Below are 26,944 nucleotides of genomic sequence, written 5' to 3'. Positions count from 1 at the left end.
CTAACTTTAAATCTGCTATTGTGTGCCCAGGGATGTTGAAGTGTTCTTGTACAGGTTTTTGTATATTGCCATTCCTAATATCTGACTTGTGTCCATTTATCCTTTTACGTAGCCATTTGTCCAGTTTGGCCGATGTACATAGCAGAGGGGCATTGTTGACACATGATGGCGTATATTACATTGGTGGACATGCAAGTGAATGAATCTGTGATGTTGTGGCTGATCTGGTTAGGTCCTGTGGTGGTGTCACTGCTGTAAGTATGTGGGCAGAATTGGCATTGAGGTTTCTTGCATGGATTGGTTCCTGAGTTAGAGTTACTATGGTGTGGTGTGTGGTTGCTGGTGAGAATATGCTTAAGGTTGGCAGGTTGTCTGTGGGCGAGGACTGGCCTGCCTCCCAAGGCCTGTGAAAACAAGGGGTTGTTGTCCAGGATGGGTTGTAGATCACTGATGATGATGCGTTGGAGAGGTTTTAGCTGGGGACTGTAGATGATGGCCAATGGAGTTCTGTTGGTTTCTTTCTTCGGCTTGTCTTGCAGAAAAAGGCTTCTGGGTACACGTCTGTTGATTTGTTTCCTTATTTCTTCATGCGGGTATCGTAGTTTTGAGAATGCTTGGTGAAGATCTTGTAGGTATTGGTCTCTGTCTGAAGGGTTGGAGCAAATAGCAGATTTAAAGGTAGCCATCCTGCAGACTGTGAATGGCTAGCCAACTACAGAAGCAGTTTCTCCTCCCTTTGGTGTTCACACCTCAACTGCTAGAAGAGGGCCTCATCCTCCCTGATTGAACTAACATCGTTATCTCTAAACTGATTCTTGCCTGCATATTTATACCTGCCTCTGGAAATTTCCATCACATGCATCTGACGAAGTGGGTATTCACCCATGAAAGCTTGTGCTCCAATACTTCTGTTAGTCTATAAGGTGCCACAGGACTCTTTTTTGTCACTTTTTACAGATCCAGACTAACATGGCTTCCCCTCTGATTTTTCTCTGAGTCGCTGTAGACAACTCACTGTACTGTTTGTAACACTGCCATTTTTAATGCACTCCATAGAGAGCATCGTGAAATTCAAGACCCTGAAAGGAGAAATATAGACATTGCCATGCTATCTTAGCTGTGAAGTTTATTTAATATCTTCTATCAAATATTTATTTAGTACATACTCCTATTGATGCAGACACACATGAAGCAAAAGGTCATAAATTTGCAGGTAGTTGAGCAATGAGGGTGAAAAATCAATTGTAATTAAGACACTGGAAACAGACCTCGTAATAAGGTACTTCACCATCCACCTTGAAACACTTACAATTTCAGATAAATTGTAACATAAACTCTTTAAAACTGTGATAGAAAACAAGAAGATGTAGGTAACACATCATTTCATGTTTTACAGCTTCACTTTTCATATATATTAATCACTGGTTTTGTTGCTTCTGGAATAAAATAAATTGGGGAACAGTGCTGTAATTCATGGAGATGGTGCTTAGGTTTGTCTGCAAAGGTGCTGTCTTTAAAAACTACACAGTGGCTAAGAATATAAGAACGGTCATACCAAAGGTCCATCTAGCCCAGCATCCTGTCTTCCGACAGTGGCCAATGCCAGGTACCCCAGAGGGAATGAACAGAACAGGTAATCATCAAGTAATCAATTCTCTGTCACCTATTCCCATCTTCTGGCAAAATAATCTTCCTTAGGATAATTTAATAATCTACCCACTTAATTTCCCTTTGAAAATGACAACTTGAGAAATGCATGATTTTTCTTACTCTGAAGTGTGTAATTCATAGGGATTAAATGTAGAATTCAGCTGCTCACTTGATCTGTAGCATTTTTTTATTAAAAGTGATCATGACCTTATAATGGGGAAATACTGAATTTCTATGTGTAATAGTTCAATAGTAATCAAAAACCAGAAGCTAAAGTGACTAGACGAGAGCAGTTACCTTTAAATGAAGTTTGAATATTGTGGAAAAGTGAAATTCAGATTGCAAACTAAAATCAAAAGAAGGCCACTGTGAACTGGAGCGTGATTTCACTTATGTATTAGTAATATGTTCCAATTGATACTGTTTTCAAATCATGTTAGAACCTTTCTGTAGAACTCTGCAAAGCCTAATACTAATCATCTAAGCTTCTGAGTGTGTCTTGGATGTGCTGAGCATGTTCAACTTGAACCATACTTGCCAACTTTTAAAAAAAATTTATGCATGTATTTTTTAGAAGCTGGCTATCGCTAAGGGGCAGAAAAATTATCTTTATTCTGGTGAATTTCATATTATTTTTACTATGACTGTGTTAATTATCAGGACCTCAACAAGTTGGAAGGTCAGATCAGTCAGTGTCCCCAGTGCGTTTTCTTGTTTGGTTGTTTTTGTTGTTTGTTTTTTTAATGGTTGTTTTATTTTGTAAAAGCTAATAGGAATCATTTAAGTCCCAGAAACAGAAGTGATAATTCAGTTGTATCACTCATTTAATGACTAGCACATTTTCATTCTGTTTGGCTCTGCTTGTTTCTTTTAGCTGTTTATATTTAAGAATCTCTGTGGCCTTGATAGAGCAATATGCAATCTTTCAAACAGAGATTTTGCACATGTTACAGCCACTGAAAATTTTTGTAGAAGCAGCAAAGAATCCTGTGGCACCTTATAGACTAACAGACGTTTTGCAGCATGAGCTTTCGTGGGTGAATACCCACTTCTTCGGATGCGCTGCATCCAGAGGTGCGCTGGAGAAGTCCCTGAAGGCCGCCGTCCACGCGCTCTATGTGGACACCCTGAGGAAAAAACCCGACCAGGGCAAGGCCTTCGAGGTGACCAGCAAGTGGGACTCCAGCAACCACTTCCTCCCCGCAGGCAGCTTCACCCGATTCGCCGACTGGCGGTTCATACACCGCGCCCAGCTGAACTGCGTCCCCCTCAACGGAGCCGTCCGCCACGGGAACCCCGACAAACGGTGCCGCCACGGGAACCCCGACAAACGCTGCCGGAAGTGTGGGTTTGCCTTGCATCCGAAGAAGTGGGTATTCACCCACGAAAGCTCATGCTGCAAAACGTCTGTTAGTCTATAAGGTGCCACAGGATTCTTTGCTGCTTCTACAGAACCAGACTAACACGGCTACCCCTCTGATACTTGAAAATTTTTGCATATTACATGTGTTTTTTTCTCTTTGATGCCTATTTGCAGTTGTTGTTTTTAACACCACTTGTTTGATTTGATTCTTTTATGTACAACAGAACTCTTTGCATTGGTAGTTACCACCAGTGCTATACATATCATTTAATTTTTGTCAGTGCTGTAGAGAGTCTGAGTCGAGCCATCATTATTGTTTTTCACAATAGCAAATGTGTACTGTGAACTCTGTAGCGTACTATTGATAATCTTGCAGTAAAATACAGTTAATCTCTTAAGTAGCTGTTTAAAATATTGTGTTTAAGATAGCCAGCATTGTAAATCTGATAAACAAAACTGAAAACTAAATCCTTCAAGAATTTTATTTTAAGGCATTTGGTATATTTTGGGTGCAAATAAATATTTATATATATTATAAAATACTCAAGAATGCTCACCTGTTTGGAATTCTTGAATGATTAAACCTTTTCTCTTAATTTTTGTCTTTCCTCACAAACACACTTCCCATGCTCCTCCTTTGGTCTCCATTAAGAGCTTCCCTCTTCTCTTAATCAAATCTAAAAGAACTGCATGTCAGCACCTGGTCTTTCTTATTAATAGATTATTTTCCCAATATTAGTTTGACTGCACTGCACCTGAAGTGGGGGAGCTGTTGTCCAGGCTTGCCAGAGGAAGGGTAGCAGCGCTTTATGGGTGAGGGGAGGCAGGAGGTCAGAAACTGCTGCTGCTTTACGGGTGAGGGGAGGCAGGAGGTCAGAATGTCAGAAGCTGGGGGTCAGCATGGGCGACACTGGGAACGTAAGTGCAGAAGACTTTAAAAGGGGCAGGTTTAAAAGCCCTTTCTCCATGCAGCAGGCAAGGCAGCACCCATCCTCCCTCCCTTCAAGATGGCAAATAGCAGATTGGATTGGACCTGCTCTGGGCTTTGCACTAGTTGCTCCTTTTTAGGGCAATTAGGAAGGTATTTTCCCTCACCACTGCATTCATTTAGGTGGAATGGGGTTTTTTTTGCCTTCCCTACATCTGATTTGAGGGAGTGCTTACTGTGGTGAGGAGGAAAGGGGGTTAGTTGTTATGTCGCAACTCATTTTGTAAGTTTTGGGTGGATATTCAGTGCAGGTACTTCATAGAGAAGGCATCCAATGACTGGATAAATGGCCTGGTAAAGGACGTAAAAAGGAGGTGCTGGTTAAAGGAATGGAATGCGGGGGGGCTCCTATGATTGGTATGGCAGGGAGCCACCCCTATTACTTATAGCCCATCTTACCCCTCCTAAGGGGAAGGAGAGGGTGGATGGTAAGGTCCCAGCCATAGGCTGGCTGGCGGACCTGAATGGAAAATGAAGTGGGGCAAGTGAAAGCCCCAGATAATTATTTGAATGAACATGGATTTGTCTGCACTGTACATTTTTATCTGCTGGGTAGTCCCAAACATCTAATAATAAAGTTGCGGACTGATTAAATCCATATCAAGTGTCTCCTGTCCTCCTTTCGGTATCGCTGGACAATGATTTTTCTGAAACTGGTTGGGCAACTGTTTTAATATCAACAGCTGCTCTTGTTCACTATGGTTACAACAATCTCTCAAGTTTTGACTAGAGACAGAATTAGGGTTGCTACCTCTGAGGTGCTAAAAAAGGGACATCCAAGATGATCCTGAGCCCACAAAACTACACAGCTGGCTGGCAGTGTGTACTCCACACCCATGTAGATTTTCCAGGACAACTTCATCAAAAAAAGAGTGATCCTGGGAAAACATTGACAGGTAGCAACCTTAGATGGAACTCAGCCAAAATCCTGGATTTCTCTGCTCTGGTCTGTGGGAATTTGAGATCAGGATTTGAATTTTGCAACTCAGGCTAGTCTCTAATTTTTAACCTTAGCCTTAAACTTTTATAACAATGTATAATTAAATGGTCTTCCTTTGGCTAAATAATTATGGTAATACAGTAAATACACCTCTACCTCAATATAACGCTGTCCTTGGGAGCCAAAAAATCTTACCGCATTATAGGTGAAACCGTGTTATATTGAACTTGCTTTGATCCACCGGAGTGCAAAGCCCCGCCCCCCCCCGGAGCAGTGCTTTACCGCATTATATCAAAATTTGTGTTATATCAGGTGGCGTTATATCGAGGTAATGGTGTAGTTTTGGCATTTGACTATGTGATACTTAAGCAATATTTTATGAGACAACTCTTTTTTGATCCAAAAGTACAATAACCTCATTTACATACATGCAATGAGAGGTATGAGCTAAATACAGTGCATAATATTAAGGAAGTGAATTTTTATTCTGAATTGATACTTGTGGTTTGTGTTTTCAATGGTTGTCATACTGTATAATTTAACACGCAGAGAGGTTAAATTTTTCAAACAGAAGTTAATTACCGTACATCGTAAACTCTTTAGCACTGAGGTTCTCACTGTATTTTAAATCAAATCAGAAGTTCCTTGGTTCTAGTATTTTCAACTTTGACAGTGAAGCAAATTCACATTTTGCCTGCATTAAGAAGACAGGCAGATGAAGAGATTTTCTTTTGTGGAGGTTGATTTGCTACATACAGTGGCCTTTGCACATTTGTGTATTTTATAAAATATTTGGTTTTCCTTTTCTAACTTTCAAAGAATAGTTCCCATGAAATGCATTGCTTCATATTTATTCATTCTTGAGCAATGCAGCAGATAAGTTAAATAACAATGTGATTTTTCTACTGACTTACATAAAAATCCTCATGAACACTTCACCAATTTGAAGCTTAGTTTGGTTCCCTTCAAATGAATAAACAACAACTATTGAGACAGTATAGCTCATGTATTGAGAGGCTTTGTCACCCTTTCAGTCTCTCATTAGCCCCAATATATTTTTCCCCACAAGTTCTCAGAACCCAAAATTATTAACTCTGGAAAAAGTAGATGATCTGAATTGCTTTCATTAAGTGTACGTTTTCCTCTTCCCCCTTCATAATTGCACTCCTTCCCATCTCCCTATTTATTTCTGCTCTTGCAAAGACTTTTTGTGTGTGTTTGGCAACATGCCAACATAATGATCCAAACTCTGCTCTGCTTTACCCACTGTGCTACTCTATGGGCTCTTGGTAGACATGTGATGCGTATGAGACAGCAAAAGTGAGACTAATGCATATAATGATAAAGCAGAAATTGACATTTGCCACAACTGAACATAGAATAAATTAGTTATAATACAGTATATAGTTCTGAAAAACTGTAGCGTTGGGTGCTCTGGAAATCCACAGATAAATATAAAGATTCTCAGTTGGTAATGAAGTGTAATAAGATGCTTATAATAGCCAGAAAGTAACAATCATTCTTGCCAATAGAGCGAGTTTATGTTAAAAAGGAAAGAGAAATTCAGGCTTTCAAATAGCTTTTCATACTGTGAATAGGTAAATCTGGGCCATCAGCTTAAATGAAGCCACTGTAGTATAATGTTCATCTGGCTTCTCTGGGTGCCAAGTAAGTAAATTCTTTTGCAAGTAATTATGGGAAGCAATTTGATTCACTTACAGTATATAAACAGGTGTTTGTATGTACTTAAATTTCCCCATTAGTGGAAATGGTTCGTTTTTATATGGTTCATAATAGAACTGAGTAGTCTTATTTTTTTTTCTTCTTCTTCTTCTTCTTGAAATGGTGATAATTCAAATCCTTTTTAAGTATGGTGCTTCCTATACTGTAGTTCTAAGTGAATTAATATGTTTCCTTTGCCCATTGTAGGTACAAAGGTCCAGAAACAAGCAGTTACGTGAATTGTTTCCAGATGGATTTAGTATTCATCATGCAGGAATGCTGCGGCAAGACAGAAGTTTGGTTGAGAACTTGTTTTCTCATGGACATATCAAAGTACTGGTTTGTACAGCCACATTAGCCTGGGGTGTCAATCTTCCTGCTCATGCTGTTATTATTAAGGTAAGTGGTTATCCTGCTCTGCAAGTGAACGTGTCTTAGAACAAACCCATAAAAATGCATGAATAGCAAGATCTTTGTTGTGGTTTGGAGAGGTCTGATTGACTTGAAATGTTATTTATCTCTCGTTAAACTGATTCTCTCCAGTCAGAATCCAGTTTGTATAGTACAGATTTAAATATATCGCAGATTATGAAAGGATTAGTTAAGGTACACTTTTGAGATCATGCTATATTTGCCTAATTTCAGTATTCAGCTCATCAGGATTATATTCGTGTGTGTTTATGGTAATTTTTATTAACTTTTCCTCAACCAGGGAACACAAATATATGCTGCAAAAAGAGGCTCCTTTGTTGACCTTGGAATTTTAGATGTCATGCAGATATTTGGTCGAGCTGGACGGCCTCAGTTTGACAAATTTGGAGAAGGCATCATTATTACAACACATGATAAACTCAGCCATTACCTGACTCTGCTTACTCAGCAGAACCCAATTGAGAGCCAGTTTCTTGAAAGCCTTGCTGACAACTTAAATGCAGAGGTAACATTTGATAAGTTGTTAAGAGAAACTATCTTAAGATGACCAGGTTTAATCACAAAAAATGCAATATTCATATATTCAGAACGTCTATAAACCAATAGAAAATCCACTCAATAAAGGGATTTTACAGGTGTATATTTTGATTTAAGAGAAATGAACTATAAGTAACACTTTGCACAGGTGTGGTAAGTATCGCAAGGCATTACAAGCACAGCAGAAAGTAATTTATAAATATTACAAGTCAAAATATGGAGAGTCAACATAGCAGATATAAGCCCGAGCTACAGAAGAACCTATAATCTTTTTCTCTATTTTTACACAGAATTATTTTAGGAGAATCTGGATTTAATAAACATAACTGGATTGTTCCAATGCTCTGTATAAAGTTTATTAATAAAGGCAAAGTATAAAAATATTTACTTTTACTTTTATACTGTTATACATTTTTATCTCTCTCTATATATATATATACACACACACACACACAAGAAATTTTCTAAAAAATAATAATTTTTTGGAAAAGTTATCCTTTATTTGTGAAAACTCTAATATTTAATTTATTGAACCTGAGCTAGGAAATGTAACTCGTATTCTGGTTTGACCTGTTCTTTCTCTTTGATATTAGTTTTACAGTAGTAATTGAAACAGATTTGTTACAAACCGCAATCCATCAGTTTGCTTAAATTAAAATCTCAAATGAAAATCTATTTTTCTTTGAAAATGTCAGTTATTTGCAGACTACATTTTGCTTTAATCATAATAAAATATAACTTTTCAAAGGCTAGTCATTGTAGTAACCAATTAAAAAATATTTTTCTGGGACATTCAGAAATCTAAGTATGTATTCCAAATCAAGAAGGGTAAATCGCTTTTCAAAAGCACTTATAACTTTGAATTTCTTTACTTTTGTTGGGAAAAAAAAGGTTAACTTAAATATCTTTCAGTAACTTGTTGAAACCTTGAAAGCCTTAATGACTTCATTAATGGATCACATTATGTCTTGATGTTTGGGTATATGTTTCACTCTTTTATCCATGTATTTATTTGCTTTGTTTGTCATTATGTTAGTCTTTTTTTTTTTTGGGGTGATTGGAGGGCCAACTTATATAAAAGGAAAAAAAAAAAGATTAATACTTAAAAATCAAACATAAAGCTAAAACAGATGTAATAGTTTCTGAAAAGTGCAAGTCTACTTCCTGGTACCCCTCTTCATAGAAGTGTGAGGGTCAGGGTCAGCAAATGGCGAGATTTGGTCTCTCTTAGTTTTTGATGTTTTGGGCTCTCTTGATTGAGACTCTCTTTTCAATCCCTGTTTGCAGGAAGAATCCCTGTCCAAGTAGATTTATACATCAGTACAGCCCAGGGGATGGGTGTATTTCGGGCTGCAGCACCTGCCTGAAAAGGCTTCAGCTACTTCAAAGAGCATTAGCCATAAAATACTATGGAAGGGTGGAAATGTTCACATGTGCTTCCCATCCCTCTCCCACACCACCATGCAATTTAAAAATATCTGGAAGTTTTAGAATGTAACAAGGGTTCTGGACAGGAGCATCTCTTAGTGGTGCCCTCCAAGGAACCTGGTGAGGCTTGGGGGAAAGGGAGAGAGAATCCCCTCCTCCCACACACCCCAGAATAGGAGAGAGAGGGACAGGAGGGTTAGAAAAGGAAACACTTGTGACTATCTGCTATATCCCTCTTTCCCCCAAAATGAGGCAGAGCAAAGGGAGAACAGCACTGGAGGGAGCTTGGTGGTTCAGCTACTGTCCTGAGCACTGAGTTCCGTAGGCCTGCTGCTACAGAGCTGACAGCAGCCCTGCTGTGCTCCTCTGCCAATACACCTTTGATCTGCTTGTGGGAAGAAAAGAGAGAGGGCCTGTGAATCTCCCACCATTTTCCCCCAGACCAAGATTTCATAGAATCATAGAAAAATCGGGTTGGAAGAGACCTCAGGAGGTTATCTAGTCCAACTCCCTGCTCAAGGCAGGACCAACACCAACTAAATCATCCCAGCCAGGGCTTTGTCAAGCCGGGCCTTAAAAACCTCTAAGGATGGAGATTCCACCACCTCCCTAGGTAACCCATTCCAGTGCTTTCTCTCTTTCTCTCTGTCTCGATAAAAGACCAAGGTTAGTCATTAATATACTTTAATAAAAATTGAGGGTCAGGAAAAAAAAAGGGGGAAGTGAAGCTATAAATCTAATAGCTGTGGTAAAACAGAAATGAAACTCTGAAAAGAAACTCAGTAGAATCTATCAAGTCTTTCTGCTGTGTAGGTAGATCAAGCATTTTTACTGATTATTTCTATCCCAGGCTTAAATAGTACGTCAATACTCTATATCCATGCAAAAGAATTTAAACAATATGTCTAATAGACTAATGTATGCCTCAGCTAACTTACATTCCAATAAATTGGGCACAATTATCACAATATCCAAAATAAAAAATTCAAGAAATACTGTACCTGCAGATAGCAGACTTGAAGTAAACTGAGCCATTTTGTCAAGAACTTTGTACCAGAAACAGCCCCTTGATAGATTTCTAACATATGTCACATTGTGTTATTACCACATTTGTATATATTTGACATAACTAGGTTTGTTGTATTGAACACATCCTGTATGCATATCTGGAGGGATGTGTGCACAGTGAAGCAAAAATTCCTAAACTTAATGCAAGTGGAGATCTTCTCTATACAGGATTGACTGGAAATCTGTCACCTCAGCACAATTTGCAATGGAGTTTTTTCTTGACACCAGTTCATGAGTTGAGAAAACAGTACCTAACAATCTGAGTTCTGTGCAAATAGATTTTCTCTATTTCTTTTGTATTCTGGGGTAAAAATTTCAAATAAGTGAAGCTACTACTATGATCTGGGCATCATTGTGATCCTCTCAGTTAATACCTAAACTCAGTGTGTGGGTTTGGTTAAAAAGAGTATCCAAGATGCATAAGGGATGGTATGGAGAACAATACCGAAAAAAGTATAGTATAGTATTATAAAACTATATTAAAGATGCAGTGTCATATAAAATATTGTGAACAGTGCAGATCACTCAAAAAGGATATTGCAGAATTAGAATGGGGTTCAGAGAAGGCAAGGAGTATGATTAGGTGGGGAAAAACACTCATATGAAGGCTGGAAAGATTGAGATTGTTTACCTTAGAAAGGAGATGAATAAGAGGAAACGATAAAAATATATATCAGATGTTCTCCCTGTTTCATAATGCAAGAAAAAAGAGATAGTCAATGAAATTGAAAGATGGCAGACTAAAAACTTACAAAGGAAATACTTTTTCACATAACATATATTTAGACTGTGGAATTCATTGATGTCATTGAGGCCAAGAACTTGTCCAATTCCTCCTTGAATCTTTATAAGTGTATGAATAACAAGACTCACTGTTAATACTAATGAAAAGAACAATGGAAGGAAGATAAATTCTCATGTTTCAGGGTTTAAACCAATCTCTAACTATTGGATCAGGATGAGACCTTAATCAAAGGCAGATTACCACATATCTGCTTCTTCTACAGTTTTTTGTGCCTTCTTCTGAAGCATCTGGTACTATCCAGTGTCAGAGACATGATAGTGAACTAAATGGACCACAGGTCTGACCCAGTATGGCAATTCTTATATCTCTGTGCATTTTGATACACAATTTCCATTAAAATATGCTCTCAGTTGGCTTTGAAAACCACAGTCTAAACCTATACCTTAATCTTTGATTTAATTTAGAAAATACGGAGACATGGAACATTTCATATCCATAAGTTAAGGGGTTTGAGTGTCCCACTGCACACTAAGGTTTCAGTGATTAAGCCAGTTGGTAGTTGTGCAGAAAAGGCAAAATCCATGAAAGGAGACAGTCCTGTTTTGTGCCTCTGTCAGAAGAAAAGCACTGCAGAATTAAATAGCTGTAGTCTGGAACAGAAGATTGAGCCAACTAATAAAGGGCTTGAAAATTTCCAACTCAGATACCCAGCTTTTGTGTCTGACTGCTGTCCTTTGAACAAAAGGAGAGAGAACTCCTTTTTGAGTTGAAGAAAAGATGACTAGTGCAATGCCCACAGCAGATCATAAAAACCACAGTCTTACTCTGATCCCATGGTTGGAGGGTGGGTGTTGCTGATCTATGATTAATGAGAGAGAGAGAGTTCCTTCCAGAGTGCATGGAATATAAATGCTTTCCTCTTTACCATCCACTTCCTGTTCCCTGTTTGGTTCCACTCAGGTAAGTCCTGTGTAACTCAAATTTAGAAGAGATGCTTAAAGGAGCCCTAAACTCTTTTCTTCCTTCTGGCCAGATGAGACTTTCAGTTGCAATGAGCACCTTTGGAAAACTTAGGTGTGGAATTGGCTTAAAAAACTCGTGTTTTCAAAAGCCTATATGAGAAGTGATTTGAGAGTTCTTTGGCCCCTGGAGAAGTTCGCAAAACTGTTACTTGGCGTAGCACAACATATAGGATATGCCAGTTTAGCTCTTAATGCCAGTGTTAATATGACTGATGTCATGACTCATATATTCTAGTAGAGATAGTAATTACTGGTGGAGGTGAGGAAGGAGGTAGAAGATTGTAAATCACATTGACAGATGCACAGTTCTTCCAGGACAATCACTAATTAATGTATTGTACATCTATGATATAAATCTTTAACTGTGATGGATGTAGGAGGATCCTTTTGATGGAATCTAATGAAGGTAATAGATAATACCATGTAAGTCTCTCCCCATCTTATTTTCTAGAGATACTATTTTTAGTTGATATAATTTTATAAGATTATATAGGATTTTGATATAAATACATAACACACTATTGCTAATTAGGGTTAGCAATGTTACACATTACATTGCACAGAGCAATGTTAATTGTGGTTAGTTTTTTCCCTGTTAAATCAAATGATTTTTTTTATCTTTATTTTTTGAATATAAAGCAGGCAGAACTTGTCCAGCTGAACTTTAAAATCTTAGATACATGCTGGCAATTTCGACTGTTGCAGAATGAATGGGTGCCTTCCTACCCAGCCTCCACACACACGTGTTATATATTTATTTATCAAAACATACAAATTAGAGCTCTAGCTGGTGATAAAGATTTTGGAATACATGCAACCACCTCCAATGTGAAATAAAAACATATCCAGACAGGGTAACTAAAATAATTCTTAGGCCAGTCAATGGTTCTGATCCAGCGGTTCTCAAACTGTGGGTCAGGACCCCAAAGTGGGTCGCGACCCCATTTTAGTGAGGTCACCAGGGCTGGAGTTAGACTTGCTGGGGCCCAGGGCTGAGGCCAAAGCCAAAGCTCAGGCTTCAGCCCCCAACCTGGGGTTGTGTAGTAATTTTTGTTGTCAGAAGAGGATCACGGTGCAATTAAATTTGAGAACAATAACATATTCACTGGTGCCTGCTAGTGCCGACAGCAGTAGAAGTTGCAAAATGATCTGTTATAATGCTGTTTTCTCGGTCATAACTTCCTAAATATGGGCTTTTTTAATGAAATTGTACATGTTTAGTCTTTGCTGTAATTGATTTTCCTGTTTAATTCACCCATGGAGGAGTTAAATAATACATGTTTTAAAAAAAAATCTAGCTGTACTCTAGTAAATAGAGCTAATGAGTGTGGGCCAGTTCATCAACTAGTATAAAGAGAGCATTAGTGGCACTAGTTGTCCCATTAAGTTTGAAACTTTGCTTCAACATAGTGTTCATTGGGGATTAGTGATTTTGCTTGGCAAGGGAAAACTTTTTTTAACAATTTTTTTAATTGGAAAAATAATCACTTCTGAGCATCACTGTTTGCCATCTACCAAGATTTTTAGAAGAGCCCTAGCCCTGTTGTGACTTCTCTTCATGTTCTTGGGCTACTCAGAGGGCTTGGATTAACATAGGAGATGATGCTCACAACTCTGCTAGTACAATTTGTGTTAGGGATAGTGTACATATTTTCATTGGAAAAACATACAGCAAAATCCTGAAAGATTTCATAGGCAAATATTGGGTTTATGCCTTTTATTTGTTTCTTATGATGTATGAAGAAGGCCTGAAAGGGCGATTTAATTTTCTACTATTTTTTCCCCTTCCCAAAAAGTATTTATTTTTCTGCTTTATTTTTACATTATAAATTCAGGTTTTCTCTGCCCTAGGATAAGTGAGGAACTAGTGAAATGATAGCATCCCAAGCATGTAGAATAATTCAGGAGGGAAGAGACCTTTAGTTAGAATGTCTAAAATTTTGGAGTTTGTTTTTTTCTTAATGTCTGTTTAATTCCAGTGAGTGACTAATATTTTGGAGAAGGAACGTTTTATTAGAGAATCAACACCTTACCTCTTCAAATAAGGTATAATATCACAAGATTCTTGTGTTTTTTTTCAGCAAAACCAAAGATGATACCTGATGTTGATATTTGTATGGTTAAAACAGAGCAAGCAGAAAACATATCCTTTTTGAGGGAGAGGAGGATTAATTTTTGCAGGCCTTCTTTATAGGGTAAAGAAAAGAAGGGCAAAGGTCCAATTTTTTTTAATTAATTTGCACTTTTAAAATCAGCTAGGTAAACATCTAGCTTCATATCAAGGATTCTAGAATATTCTGCAAATTCACAGTTTCCATTTTAAATGTTTGTTGCGTTCGTTGCAAAGACGAAGCTAGTACCTACCATTTATTATGATTTATTATATTCTAGCATAACAACATCCAGAGGCTCCAGTTAAATCAGGACTTCATTGTGCTACGCATTGTACAAACACATAACAAATCAATGTACCAAGTTTCTGCTAACCCAGACTTGCTGCAGCTGTCTGTTGTTAAACAAATGTGCCATTAGCATTGTTTTTGGAACCCTAACTTTTGCGTTTTCTGGCTTTGTGATTTTAACTGTGATGCTTTAATGTAGCATTATTATTTGTTTTTCTTCCATTTAATAATAAATTATCTACATTTCATTAGCTCAGACACCATCAAACAAAACTAATTACAGAAGACTTGGAAAGGTAAATATCATTCCACAGTACCAGCTGAGCTGGTATGTATCCAAATGGGCACTTAATCCTCATGTAGAATAGTCACAAGGAAAAGGAGTATGTAAAAGTAAGACAGATGAGGGAGAAAGTGCTCTGTAATGTTGGAATAGTACTCATCTGGAGTAACTGCTAGGCGCCAGAATAGTATGCAAGTATTTCATATTCCTAGTAAGACTAACATTCACAACAAAGTTAGCCTGTTTATGAAGAATTGTAAGTAATCTATAATATTGTGGCTGCAGATCTATAACAGAGAGGAATATGATAATATTTTACTAAATTGGCATTAAAATGTTCAGTAGCATAATTTAATGTCCTCAAACATGAATGAAATCCGTCCTAGGCCCAAAGGTGGCCTCAATGGAAATTGAAATGATCTTAACAGTAACCGAATACCCAAATGGTACTCTGTAAAAATGCTACAGCTTTTTTACCCATTGTAAATATGATATCATAGATCACACATTACCCTCAGTATGAAATGTAAAGCAATGCATTATAAAGTCAGAGAAGTTAACAACACGAGCAGGAGTTGAGGAGTAACTGAATCATATAATATATATACTTTAGTAGTTAGTAAGACTGACCAGATCACAAAAAATTTTAAGAGTATGCAATATGCTAAAATATAGTCATTTTAATTTTTATTGCACTAAGTTAAAAACTAGGAGTGAGAGGGGAGAAAGAAAATTGGCAAACTAGTGTAGAAAGGAATATTTTGTATGCAAATTCCCAAAATAATAAACAAGCATGACTGTCTTTTTGTTCTGTGTTGTACAGCACCTAGCACAATGGGGTCCTGGTCTAAGGCTGAGGCTCTTAGGTGCTACAATAATAAAAAATAATAATGAATAATAAATATTGTGTTACGTAAACAGTTAAAAAAAACTAAGAAGTTGTGATATGCTGCAACACTAAACCGTATAGAGAGTCTCTTAATTATTGATCCACCATATAAATAAGCAAAGAAAAAGAATGAAATTCTGAAATTTTTAAAGTCTGATTATTTTTTAAAAGACCAAATGTATTGTAATGTAAATTGTAATATTGTACTTTAAGGGCCAGATCCCCAGATGGTGCATGTTAATGAAATTCCACTGGCTTCAGTGCAGCTAAACCAGCTGAGAATCTGTTGAGAAGTGTGCTAGTGATTGTTTACGAACATTTTAGTGGAAGTAGCAATACTGTAAGTTAACTGAAAATGCTGAAAAGCCAAAGTAAGGCATTGACAAGACCATGAAACAACGATTTTTTTATGGCCTCTGATGACAAGGCAGGAAAGATTGGTGTTTGCTTGATTACAGAAAATCAATAGTAAGTCAAACCAGTTACAGTAGTCTATTGTTTTTCTAGATGGCAACCTGATCATTTATCTCTTTGAGTTCAGCAATAGTCATATACTGATTAGATCTTCACATGTATACTGATTAGATATAAGCTTGCAAAGTTGCAGGAATCATCATAAGTTGCAGAATATGTCTGCAATAGGCCAAAAACACTTCAGGGGGGAAAAATAAAATAAAATGCAAATGGGATACCATTACACTGAACAGTGGCACACCGTCATCTGACGTAGTGTGTTCAATTTTGATCACCTCACATAGGCTGTGTCTACACTGGCTGTTTTTCCCCCAGAATCACCCAACTATTGATTGTGGCAGAAACAATGGGAGTGGTTTTGTAGAGCAGTCACCAGCATATTACGACCAGTTTTCAAATTCCCTTTAGATCAAGTCTAGAAGATATGGTGTCTTGAAGTGCTGATGGCCACCGGCACCTTCTCTATAGAAGAGTCTCCCATATTGCTAACTCTATAAAGCTGCATCAGTGCTAACAAGATTCGCAATTTTTTTTTAGGGACAATGGGATGAGTGTAGACAAGCTATTTAGGAAGAATCTAACTGAGATAGAATAGGTCTAGAAAAGTTCAGCAGTGGTGGATCTTACATTTCAGAGGAAATGACCAAGCCTAAGAATATTTAGCATGGAAAAGTGAAGAATTAAAGAAAATTTGATTCTGATAGGATTTATTGAGCTTTTCTTTTTTAGCTCTAGCAAAGAGAATATGTGTAAAAGATAGCAAATTGATAGGTTGACTTTATTTGATCTTTATACAGGCGATTCAAAGAAATGATAAGAAAAATAGTTCTTACTATATTTACAAAATAAAAAGCTACTATATTCCTGAACTTAAATAGAATGCTTCTGTAGTTCAGATTTATTCAGTCAAATTAGCCCTCTTCAGTGTGTCTTTGCCTTTTATTCAAGTTCTTTACCTTTACTGAAGAATGATACAGCTCCCTTCTCTTTATTGGGGTAGGACAGTTTCTCCTTTCAAATCTCAGAGTATTTCTGATTGGCCCTGAGGCTGATTTCTCTTTATAAATATGGCACAATCTGCTGAGTCCTGTGATTGTTAATTTATTTTTTTAATTCTTAATTTAAACATAGTGGGTTAATGGTTACTGGGAAAGGAGAAGCCGGTCCTGTCATACCTATATGAGATCATATACAGCGATGGTCCTTTATCAGACAGTGATGAGAGGGTGTTTTATTGGTAAAATGCTTGTAGCTCTATTCAATTAACTAGCAAATTTTGCATGGAAATAGGTTTAAAAAACTTTTGAACTATATTTTCTCTGAAGGTCTTTTATTATAGATGTACTCAAGAGAAGAAAGATCACTTCTGTAAAAATGTTTTTACATACGGTAATTAAGTGAAAATTTACATAATTATGTAAAAACATGTTTACAGATGTACTGTTAAGAATAGTGACTTATTTAAAATAAAACTGGTAAATTAAGCTGTATTCTGAATTGCTGCTCACCTCGCTATTCTCCTTTGTGTAGGGCTTTTTAAAATTAAAACTATACATTATTGCTGTTATAATTTTTTTCAGTCACAGTTGTACTGGCATAAGCCTTTGACCGATTAGTTGAAAAAGTCCTACACTGTTGACTTAAATAACCTTCATTTTCACTAATACACATTGTGTGCTGGATTTTTAAAAACCAGCCTTTCATTTTTCAGGCACAGTTTGCAGTAACAATTATTTGTGTGAGCAATATAATTAATAGTTGTCTATCCATCAGATAAAAAGGTGCAATCAGCAGTTCAGTTTCAACATGATATGTATTTTGTAAGGACCAGTGTTTCTCCTTATAACAGCCAAGTAACTGTTTAAGGAGTTAAAAAAACTGCTGTACTAAGACTATGTTAAATACAACAATTTAGAATTTTGTTTCTGACTTTGTTAAAGATGAAAACACCTTTATTAGTCTTTTCACTCCACTTACCAGTCCTAAATTTCCAAACCTGCCCTCTCATTTTATAGACCATTTGTTTCATAATTACTCTTAAGGGTTTGCAGTAGAAAGTACTTTGTTGTTAGCCTATGTTGACCTTGCCCAACAATCCACAGGAACTTTAGGTGGTCACTAGATGGCAGCAAATATTCAGAAGTAGCTTTCACCATTTTCTCCATATGGCATTCAGACAGTACAGTCCTTAAAAAAATGATGAGCATTAATAGGTTTTGAAGCCTTACAAACATTTACAGATTTCATCTGCAACCCATCTATACTACACATTCTTACTATCTTCCTCCTTAGCTTTGCTTTTAACTATGGAAATATTTAATTGTGAACAAATCTAAATGCAAAATGAGTAATTAAAATGAATGAGGCAAAAACAGTGGTTTGTTTTTGACTCGTGTCAGACTTTGCTATTTTCCAGGATAAGAGCATTATACTTTGATGATTTGAAATTAGATATTTTCAGGAGGGGTTTTGTAATATTGAAAGATGTCATTATGCTACTTCAGGTTATGTACCGGAAAGGGGTTTTTTGAGTCATGAGGAGAAATCAAATGCACAAATTAGTTTGGGTAGCAAATTGATGATAAGCTTATGTACTAGATAAGATGTCTTCCCTCCCTTTCAACTGAGTTAAAGTAGTTTAGGATAAGTGTGCATTCTTAACCCGTTCAGTATTCCATGAATATATGCACTTATCAAAATATTACTTAGTTGGTGTCCATTTCTGTCCTATTGCGAAACAAGCCAATCTTATGAAGCATAGTCCTAGCTGAAATTTAAGTATGAACATTCATTATTGAAGTCAAAAGGGGTTACTCCAGATTTAAACTGGTTTAACTAACAGTGGATTGGGATTTTCAGTAATATTTTTAGTGTAAGGTTGGGTTTTTTGTTTGTTTCCTATTTCATAATAATGAATTTCCATATTATTAACATATAGATCTGTAGATCTGAGAATTTGAAATTGCTTACCATTGTGTGTGCTTTTTTTTTTTTTTAAGTAATTGAATGGATTTATGTGAGACAGATCGTAAAAGCAAATTGCTCTTTTAACATTAGTCGTTGTTAAAGAGTTTGCCAAACAATATGGAGAGAAACAAAGCAAAAGAGTATATTTTGTTTGAGTAGTATAATGGAAATCTTCAGTTCTCACAGCCAAATAATATTAACATGTTAGAATAAAAACAAAAATAATTGTTGCCTTTTGTGACTAGAACTGATAGAGAATAGAACTGAAGTTGCCTTTTTAAAAATGTAAATATGTAATGTGTCAATACTGTACCACTAATTTACAAAAAGATTCCTGAGTAAGATATTGTTTCAATATGGTTGCATTAGTACTCTACAGAAATATATAAAATCACCCACTCAACTTTCAGTTACATTCTGATACTACAGCTGTGTGCTAAAGGCAGGAGCAGCCCTAGCCATTTTCCTGGCTAGGGTGAAAAATGTTTTTACAATCTCTCTTCCCTCCACACTGGTGACCGAGCCAAATAATTAAATAAGCTGGCCAATCAGCGGAGCAAAAAAATAACACTAATAAAATAAAAAAGGCTGGCCAATCATAGCGAAGCAAACCAAAACACCCAGTGGTACAGCACCCCCGGAAGTTACCACCCAGGGTGAGCACCTTGTTCACTTGCCCCTACAACTGGCCCTGGCGAGAGACCATGTGTGTGAATCTTCAAAGATAAAAGGCAGGTGAAACCTATTTTTAAAGTGATGACAATATACGGAGACATGGTAAAAATCCCGGTGTGCCAATGTTGTTTGATTTGAAAAATATCTATAGTCATCTTATTTCCACAATTTCAAGACATTTTCCCTTATAATATGGCTTCTTAAACACATATGAGGATATAATTGAAACATTTTCAATTTAAGTCAGGTTGCAAACATCTCACTTAAACTCAGACAGGAAGGTAAGTTTACATGGTTTAAAATATGAATCTTGTTCGTAGAAGAATTACAAATTCTTTGTAGTAGAAGCCTGTATTGCGTGATCTTTTCTACTGTGTATAATTTTTACATTAAAAGATCATTTAGGTACTCAGGTATCTGAAATCTACTGTGAAAAAGGTACCATGGTTATTCATGCTTTAGAAATGCAGATATATAGGTGGTTCAGAAGAGATTGTTATATGATTATTATTTTAGTATATTTAAAATGGAAAGCTTCGGACACTTTCTCTAATCTAGTGCTAATGGTCTGAATTCAGTATATTATGAACTTAATGCTTGTGTTTTCCTCTAATATGTAAGTTCAATTTTTGTCTCTCTTCCTACTTACAGGTTGCTCTTGGAACAGTAACTAATGTGGAGGAAGCAGTAAAGTGGATAAGTTACACTTATCTTTATGTACGAATGAGAGCAAATCCATTAGTATATGGCATCAGTCACAAGGCTTATCAGGTAGAAAATGCATTTTAAAAAAAAATCTAACCTGCTTTCTGGTTCTGTAATCCTTTCCTGATGTGGGGATAAATATTTGCTATTTCTGCTTTACCTGACATCAGCAATTCTTTAAGTGTTTAAAAGGGAGAAGATATTTTCTAGAGCAGAGAGTTATTTTTTAAAAAAATAGTAAGGTCCCTTCTGAGTTGTCCTGTCAAACACTTTTACCCACTATCATACAAAATACGTTTTCAATGGCCAAATTAGCCATCAATGCGTAGCATTCGTTCTTATCAAAACAACTATCATGCTTTAGTCACTGTCAGCATTTCAGTAGTGAAAGTCAGAGATGAGTTATACAGTCAAGGTTCTTGAAGCCATAGCTCTGCTCTACGCATGGTTTTTCCTATGTCGAGTATTTGTTTTAGAAGATCTCATCACTTGCAGTATCATAAAGTATTTGACAGCATATTTATTAATTTAACAGTTAATAAAATCAATCACTCAATCAGATTTGAAATCTTTTTTCTTGGGATCCAGTTTTATTCCTTTGTTTGGTGTTGGTTTTAGATATTATTTTGTGTGTTGGAATAAATCAGAACACAGATATATTTTTTTCATAGTGGAATTCCTTATTTTTACTTTTTGGTGTGTTTCATAGTTTACAGGAAATGTAAATACCTATTTTTCTTTAACACTTCTGTATATGCTCTACTAGAGCCTTCAACAATAGTAATTCGATAGGCAGGAGAAGAACATAAAGTGGTAGGAGGAAAAAACTAAGGAAATATTTCTCTGGAATTTATTTTTTTTTAATGGCAACTGTTTGAAACTGCTTAGAGGTTTTGGGGGTAGGCGTAGTCCTGTTGGATGTGGTTTAATGGTGAGAGTGCCGATGAGATGGTCAAAGGTTCATGATAAATGTAATTTGTTTCACATCTCCACAATTGGTTGCATGGCTTCATAGTTTTTCACATGACTATCAACACCCAGGTTCTGAGTATCTACAACGTTCCTAGCAGTATGCCAGTTTCAGGTCCAATATCTTTATCCTTTGGAGCTGAAAGTGGGATTTAAACCATAGAGAAAGTGGGTAAGAATTCCATAGTTCTCAATACATTATAGTGATGTGTAATTTAAATATTTTATGGGCACACATCTAGAATGGCTTTCTGAGTTCAGTCATCCCAAATGCATATTAATAAATCTCTTATACTATATTATAATGTATTTGTATATGGTTAGCCAAACTCACATAGCCAGGTAAATGAAAAGCATAATCTAAGGTATCATCATATACTAGATCTAGCTTGGGCTCAACAGTGGGAGTTTTGACGTATCCTAGGTCTGTAGAATTCCTTCGCACTCAAAGACCCATGTCTCTGGCAAGCAGTACTGAGTTCTGTGGCAAATTATTAATTGATTTAAGCATATTGGATAATTTATGTAAATATGTTTGGTAACACCAAATGATAACATTAAAACACAATTAACAGGAATAATTTTTAAAATAAAACTAACAAAAATATGCTTGTGACATTCTTCAGCCAAACAAGCAAGTGCCAGTCCTGAAGGTCCACCAGTGCTCTGCCATTCCTACAGCTATCTCCTTCGCTGCCGCATCCTGTACTGAATCATTTTGAAGTGGCCTTTGCTGTCTTGTGTTAAGATAGAAACAGGATATAGCTATTAGAGGTAGTGTTTATTAATGCCTTTGAATAGCAGAGAGCAAGTAGGCCTGCAGACATAGATATTCTCTTCTTTCTTGGAAGCATCTGTTTTATGTTTTTATATTGCTGAGTTATGTTATACAGAGTGCAGGGCAGTTGTGCAGTTTCAGGTGCAGCATAACTATAGTTTTATGAGTTATGTAATTCCTTTTCCTCCTCTCCAGTTGTAGATATTTAATTTTCATAATTGGTATACAGTTATTTCTTAATAATCATGTGATTTGCCAATTTATATATCCATATTGGCCAGCCAGTCTAGCCATTCAGAGTGCATTGATTTGCATAATCACTTTTGGTCAGATTGTCCCCAGATGTATAGTAGGTGTGGGTGTGGGTGCAAAAAAACCTTCTCTCTTCCCCCCTGCCCTTTTTGTCCTGTGTAAGAGCCACATAGTATTGCAGTCCCTGCTCCCATGAGGTCTCTCAGTACCACAAAACGTGCAGGAAGGAGGCAAGGCAAGGCCAGGCTGCACACCACCCCACCACACCAAGGAGCAGACCTTGCTCCCCAAAGGGGTGTAGCAGCTCTGGCTGTAAACCAGGAAGTCCAGAATGTCTCTCAGTGCTCTCCCTGGAGTAATGCTTTTCCATACCCGACCTTACTTAGGGCTGTGCCAAATAGTCATGATCTAGCTGTATTTATATATATTTTAGCAACACCATCATTAGTCTTTCACTGCTATAACTATCCAGGGTCAAATAACTTCCCTGATTTTTTTTGTTGAAATATAGTATAATTTGAGGATGGACCAGTATATAGGCTGCATTTTCTCATTTATATTCATGTTTGGTATGTGTAGCAACTTTTTGTGGACTTAGTGTCAGTATAACTGGTATTAATGAGGACTGATAATCATGGCCTTATTTTATTTGTTTTGCAACTGTATTTTGTTTCTGACTTCTAGAAAACCTGAATTATCTCGGTGAAATGCCTCATTTGTCACTTTTGTATTTTGTGCATGGTCTCTAGATGGATCCAGGGCTAGAGAAGCACAGAGAACAACTGGTGATTGAAGTTGGCAGAAAGCTGGACAAAGCCCGCATGATCCGTTTTGAAGAAAGAACTGGATTTTTTTCTTCAACAGATTTAGGCAGAATTGCCAGCCACTATTATATTAAGTATAATACTATTGAGGTACAATAACTTGTTCTACTTCTGGTATACTTCTCTCTTTTTAACCCTTTATAGAAAATGGTCATGAGAAGATTTTATAGGACATGTAGCCCATTTAACATTGATATCTTTTTCAAATTATGGTCACTAAAAGAAACTAAGCATATGGCAATAGTGAAAGCATTGTTTTGGTCAGATTTGGTTTTGGATGATGATTTCTACATTCTCTGCCCCTTCCTAAGACTTAGATATCTTATCACCTGCATATCCATTTGCAGGAAATAGAATTTGCTTGCACAGAGCCCACTAACAGAAATGTTTCTGTGGGTGAAAATGCGATCACCTTGTCATTCAGGTGATAGAATTTATCAGTGCAGTACAGGCAAGAGTTAATGCACTGAAGTGTGTGTAGATGTGCATATCTGCCCGAAACTGTTCCTGCTCCATTGGAGGTTGGGAGCTGAAAATCTGTCACATCACCCTTTAATTGGACATATTAACGTACACATTCAAACATAGCGTGGACAAGATTTTCAAAAGTGACTATGGATTTTGGTTGCCTCCATTTTTGGGTCCCCAACTTGAGACAACTTAAAAGCAGCTGTTTTTTAGAAAGTGCAGAAAAGGCCCTCTGAACATTTGGTCCTCTCTAAGTTGTCTGAAGCTGGGTATCCAATAACTGAGGCACCTACTTACTTTTAAAAATCTTAGAGACTCTCTTCTTTGAGTTGTTACTGAGAGCAGAATTGTCTTTAATTTTAAGTTGGTAGGTCAAAATCACTGTTTTTACATTTTTATTTTTAACAGTAACTCAAATCATTTTATTTTTGATAGACTTTCAATGAACATTTTGATGCTCACAAAACAGAAGGTGATATTCTTGCTATAGTATCTAAGGCAGAAGAATTTGAACAGATCAAGGTAAGATTGGATCACTTCATCCAGAAGGACACTTTTAATAGAAGTAGACCCCAATCCACAGTATCGGGTCCATAAAATGCATGACCAGTGGTTGGAGAATGAGTAGGGCTTTTAACCCTACTCTCTGAGTCCTCTGGATGTCAGGTAATCAGGGCCCGATGGAAATGGCCCCCAACTGGTTCCCTGAAGGGGCCAAACATTTACCCTCTTTAAATAAATTTTAGACTGAGACTGTCAATCTCAGTAGATTTATGGTATGTTTTACATTCTCATCAGTGAGACTGTAAAATGCTATGCATTATTCAAACTGTAGATATGAATATTTCTTTACTTGTATTAAGACTTAATCTTATTAACAGTGAAAACTCTAATATCATGAATCATAGTACTTTACAGTTTTGAGCTAAGAATATATTATGCCACATGCAAACTATATAACTATAATGAATTCATTTAATGTTAATTCAAATTTGCCCTAATCCAGATGGACAGAGGTTTTACTCTGGTCAAATAAAAAATGAAATCTCATCAGATGGAGGATGGTAGGGTCAGAAGATTCAATTTTTGTGGCATAACAAATTTTTGTGTGTCAATGGCAACCTTAATAGATGATGATGAATAATAAAATGTAATTGTGTCACTATTAAGATAGTTTCAATTAAGTTCTATTAGCTACAGTCTGGAAGACTTGTTTTTTTATTATTATTATTTTGTGTAAAACTAGACTGCATTTAAAATAATGTTTCTAAGAGATAATGGAAATTTAATTTAGTGTGAAAGTTTTTACCAAGTTGCTCCAACCTCTTCAAACCTATTAATTGTGTTTTAGGTAAGAGAAGAAGAAATAGAGGAACTGGATGCCTTACTGAACAATTTCTGTGAACTTTCTGCTCCTGGAGGTGTGGAGAACAGTTATGGAAAGATAAATATCCTCCTTCAAACATATATTAGCCGAGGAGAGATTGATAGTTTCTCCCTTATTTCAGACTCTGCATATGTTGCACAGGTAAAAAAAAAAAAAAAAATCTATAAAATCTATTTGTTTGTCTTTCTTCTCGTCTTTCATTTACCCAGATGTATGGATAGCTATGTGGGCCCAGTTTTTCAAATCGTATGTGCACATATGATTTGAAAATCTGAGCACTAGCTTTTAAGATTTCAACACAGAATATTTTTGATTTAGTGGAGAATAATTGCTAAGTGCTAATTTAGGAGGCCAGGTTGTACTTTTTTAGTTCAGTTTGAATTAGTTTTCCAGTATAGTAGCCATTAACTGTTGTTTATTCATCTTTCATAGTTTACATCAGGGCTGCCCAGAGAATTCAGGGGCCCTGGGGCAAAGCAATTTCGGGGGCCCCTTCCATAAAAGAAAGTTGCAATACTATAGAATACTATTTTCTTGTGGGAGCCCCTGTGGGGCCCCAGGCCTGGGGCAAATTGTGCCACTTTCCTCCCCCCTCTGGGCAGCCCTGGTTTAAATTACAATTGCATACAAAATGTTAGCCTTAAACCTCAGTGTTTCCTAAATTTACAAAAACGTTTAAATGTATTTAACTTTTTTGCTTTCTAATTTTATGTTTGTTTTGCAAATCATTATAAAATTGGATTACACCAGAATATGTGCTATTAATATTGGTCTTACAAATCTTAAGTAGGCTGCATGGGGTTTACACCAGAATACAGATGCTCCCCCAGTTACACAAACCCGACTTACGCAAATCCGCACTTACGGAAAAAGTTCTGTACGTTCCGTAAACTGCTTTTTTTTTTTTTTTTTTTTTTTGCATAATTGTCGGGTATACGTTCCCAACTTATGCAAAATTCAACTTACACAAGGCATACACACTGGTCGGAACTGGCTTTACGTTTATGCCACATACCATTAGACAGCTAGATTGGCCCTAGAAGTTCACCAGTCATATACAGATTGGCATTTGCTTAATTTGAACATTCACTTATTTGAAAGGGACTAGCCTGAATGATCTTGCAGAATGGCAAAACATAACTTCAATGTGCATTGTGATTGATAGTGTTTGGACTTAAAATTTAAGAAACCTGAAAGGGGATACCAAACTTTATGGAAAACCTCTTCACAGTTGAGGGACTACACTAGGTTGACACCCACACAGTAATGGCAGACCAGTCCATGCTCTTGATTGATAGCTCAGTTTAACACCCCAAGCAGTCATCAACTTGATGGGATGTTTAGTCATCGCATGGATACAACAGCACTGGAAATCTGTGGAATATTGCTGCTTCTTCACAAGTCTAGGATCCATCCCAGCAAGTCAGGGGGCCACTTGAAATTCCCCTTACGAAGGCATCTGTTTTCTGGCTTGAGGACCTTAAAAGAGGAAAATGACATAATGCACAGCTTATAACAATTCCATATGTCAAGCAATATTAAATGTATGTAGTGAGTTATAAGGTTGTGGCTTTTGGGACAATTTAGGGGTATTTCTGTCTCTTCATTAATAAGCAGCAGCATAGTATGTTCTGATATTGTGCTGTCACATCCTGCCAAACCATTTTAAGAAGAAATAATAAAAATTGTATTTAAATGATATTAAAGATGAGAGTGAAACATTTAAAAGCATAGATACTCTGAGTTAAGATCATCACGCCATCTTAGCTTGTTTCCTTGTGTTCAGGTTTTATAGCGCACGTGGGCTTGCTGAGATCATTATACATATCATAAAGATTGTAATATGTGCACAACAAGATCATTTTAAGAGAAGTCTCTCAATTTCAGTTTATAGCTTTTATTTGTCTCTCTCAACTGTAGCATTTTAAATCAGGTGATGTGGTCTCATACTCAGGTGCTCAATTTATAAATGTGTG

The 26,944-nt window shown here is 36.7% G+C and overlaps 1 protein-coding gene across 1 annotated transcript in view; it reads left to right on the top strand.

Annotated features, from left to right (window-relative positions):
* Positions 1–26,944, top strand: part of ASCC3 (activating signal cointegrator 1 complex subunit 3) — a 492,957-nt gene that overhangs the window by 328,466 nt on the left and 137,547 nt on the right. The window contains exons 15-20 of the mRNA XM_045011487.1: positions 6,871–7,062; positions 7,376–7,600; positions 20,237–20,356; positions 23,039–23,203; positions 24,017–24,103; positions 24,933–25,109. Of these exons, the coding sequence (XP_044867422.1) occupies positions 6,871–7,062; positions 7,376–7,600; positions 20,237–20,356; positions 23,039–23,203; positions 24,017–24,103; positions 24,933–25,109 (966 nt within the window). The remainder of the gene's footprint in view (positions 1–6,870; positions 7,063–7,375; positions 7,601–20,236; positions 20,357–23,038; positions 23,204–24,016; positions 24,104–24,932; positions 25,110–26,944) is intronic.

Source organism: Mauremys mutica, chromosome 3, assembly GCF_020497125.1.
Source record: "Mauremys mutica isolate MM-2020 ecotype Southern chromosome 3, ASM2049712v1, whole genome shotgun sequence".
NCBI classification, from domain to species: Eukaryota; Metazoa; Chordata; order Testudines; family Geoemydidae; genus Mauremys; species Mauremys mutica.
This window is presented reverse-complemented; position numbering and strand designations above follow the sequence as displayed.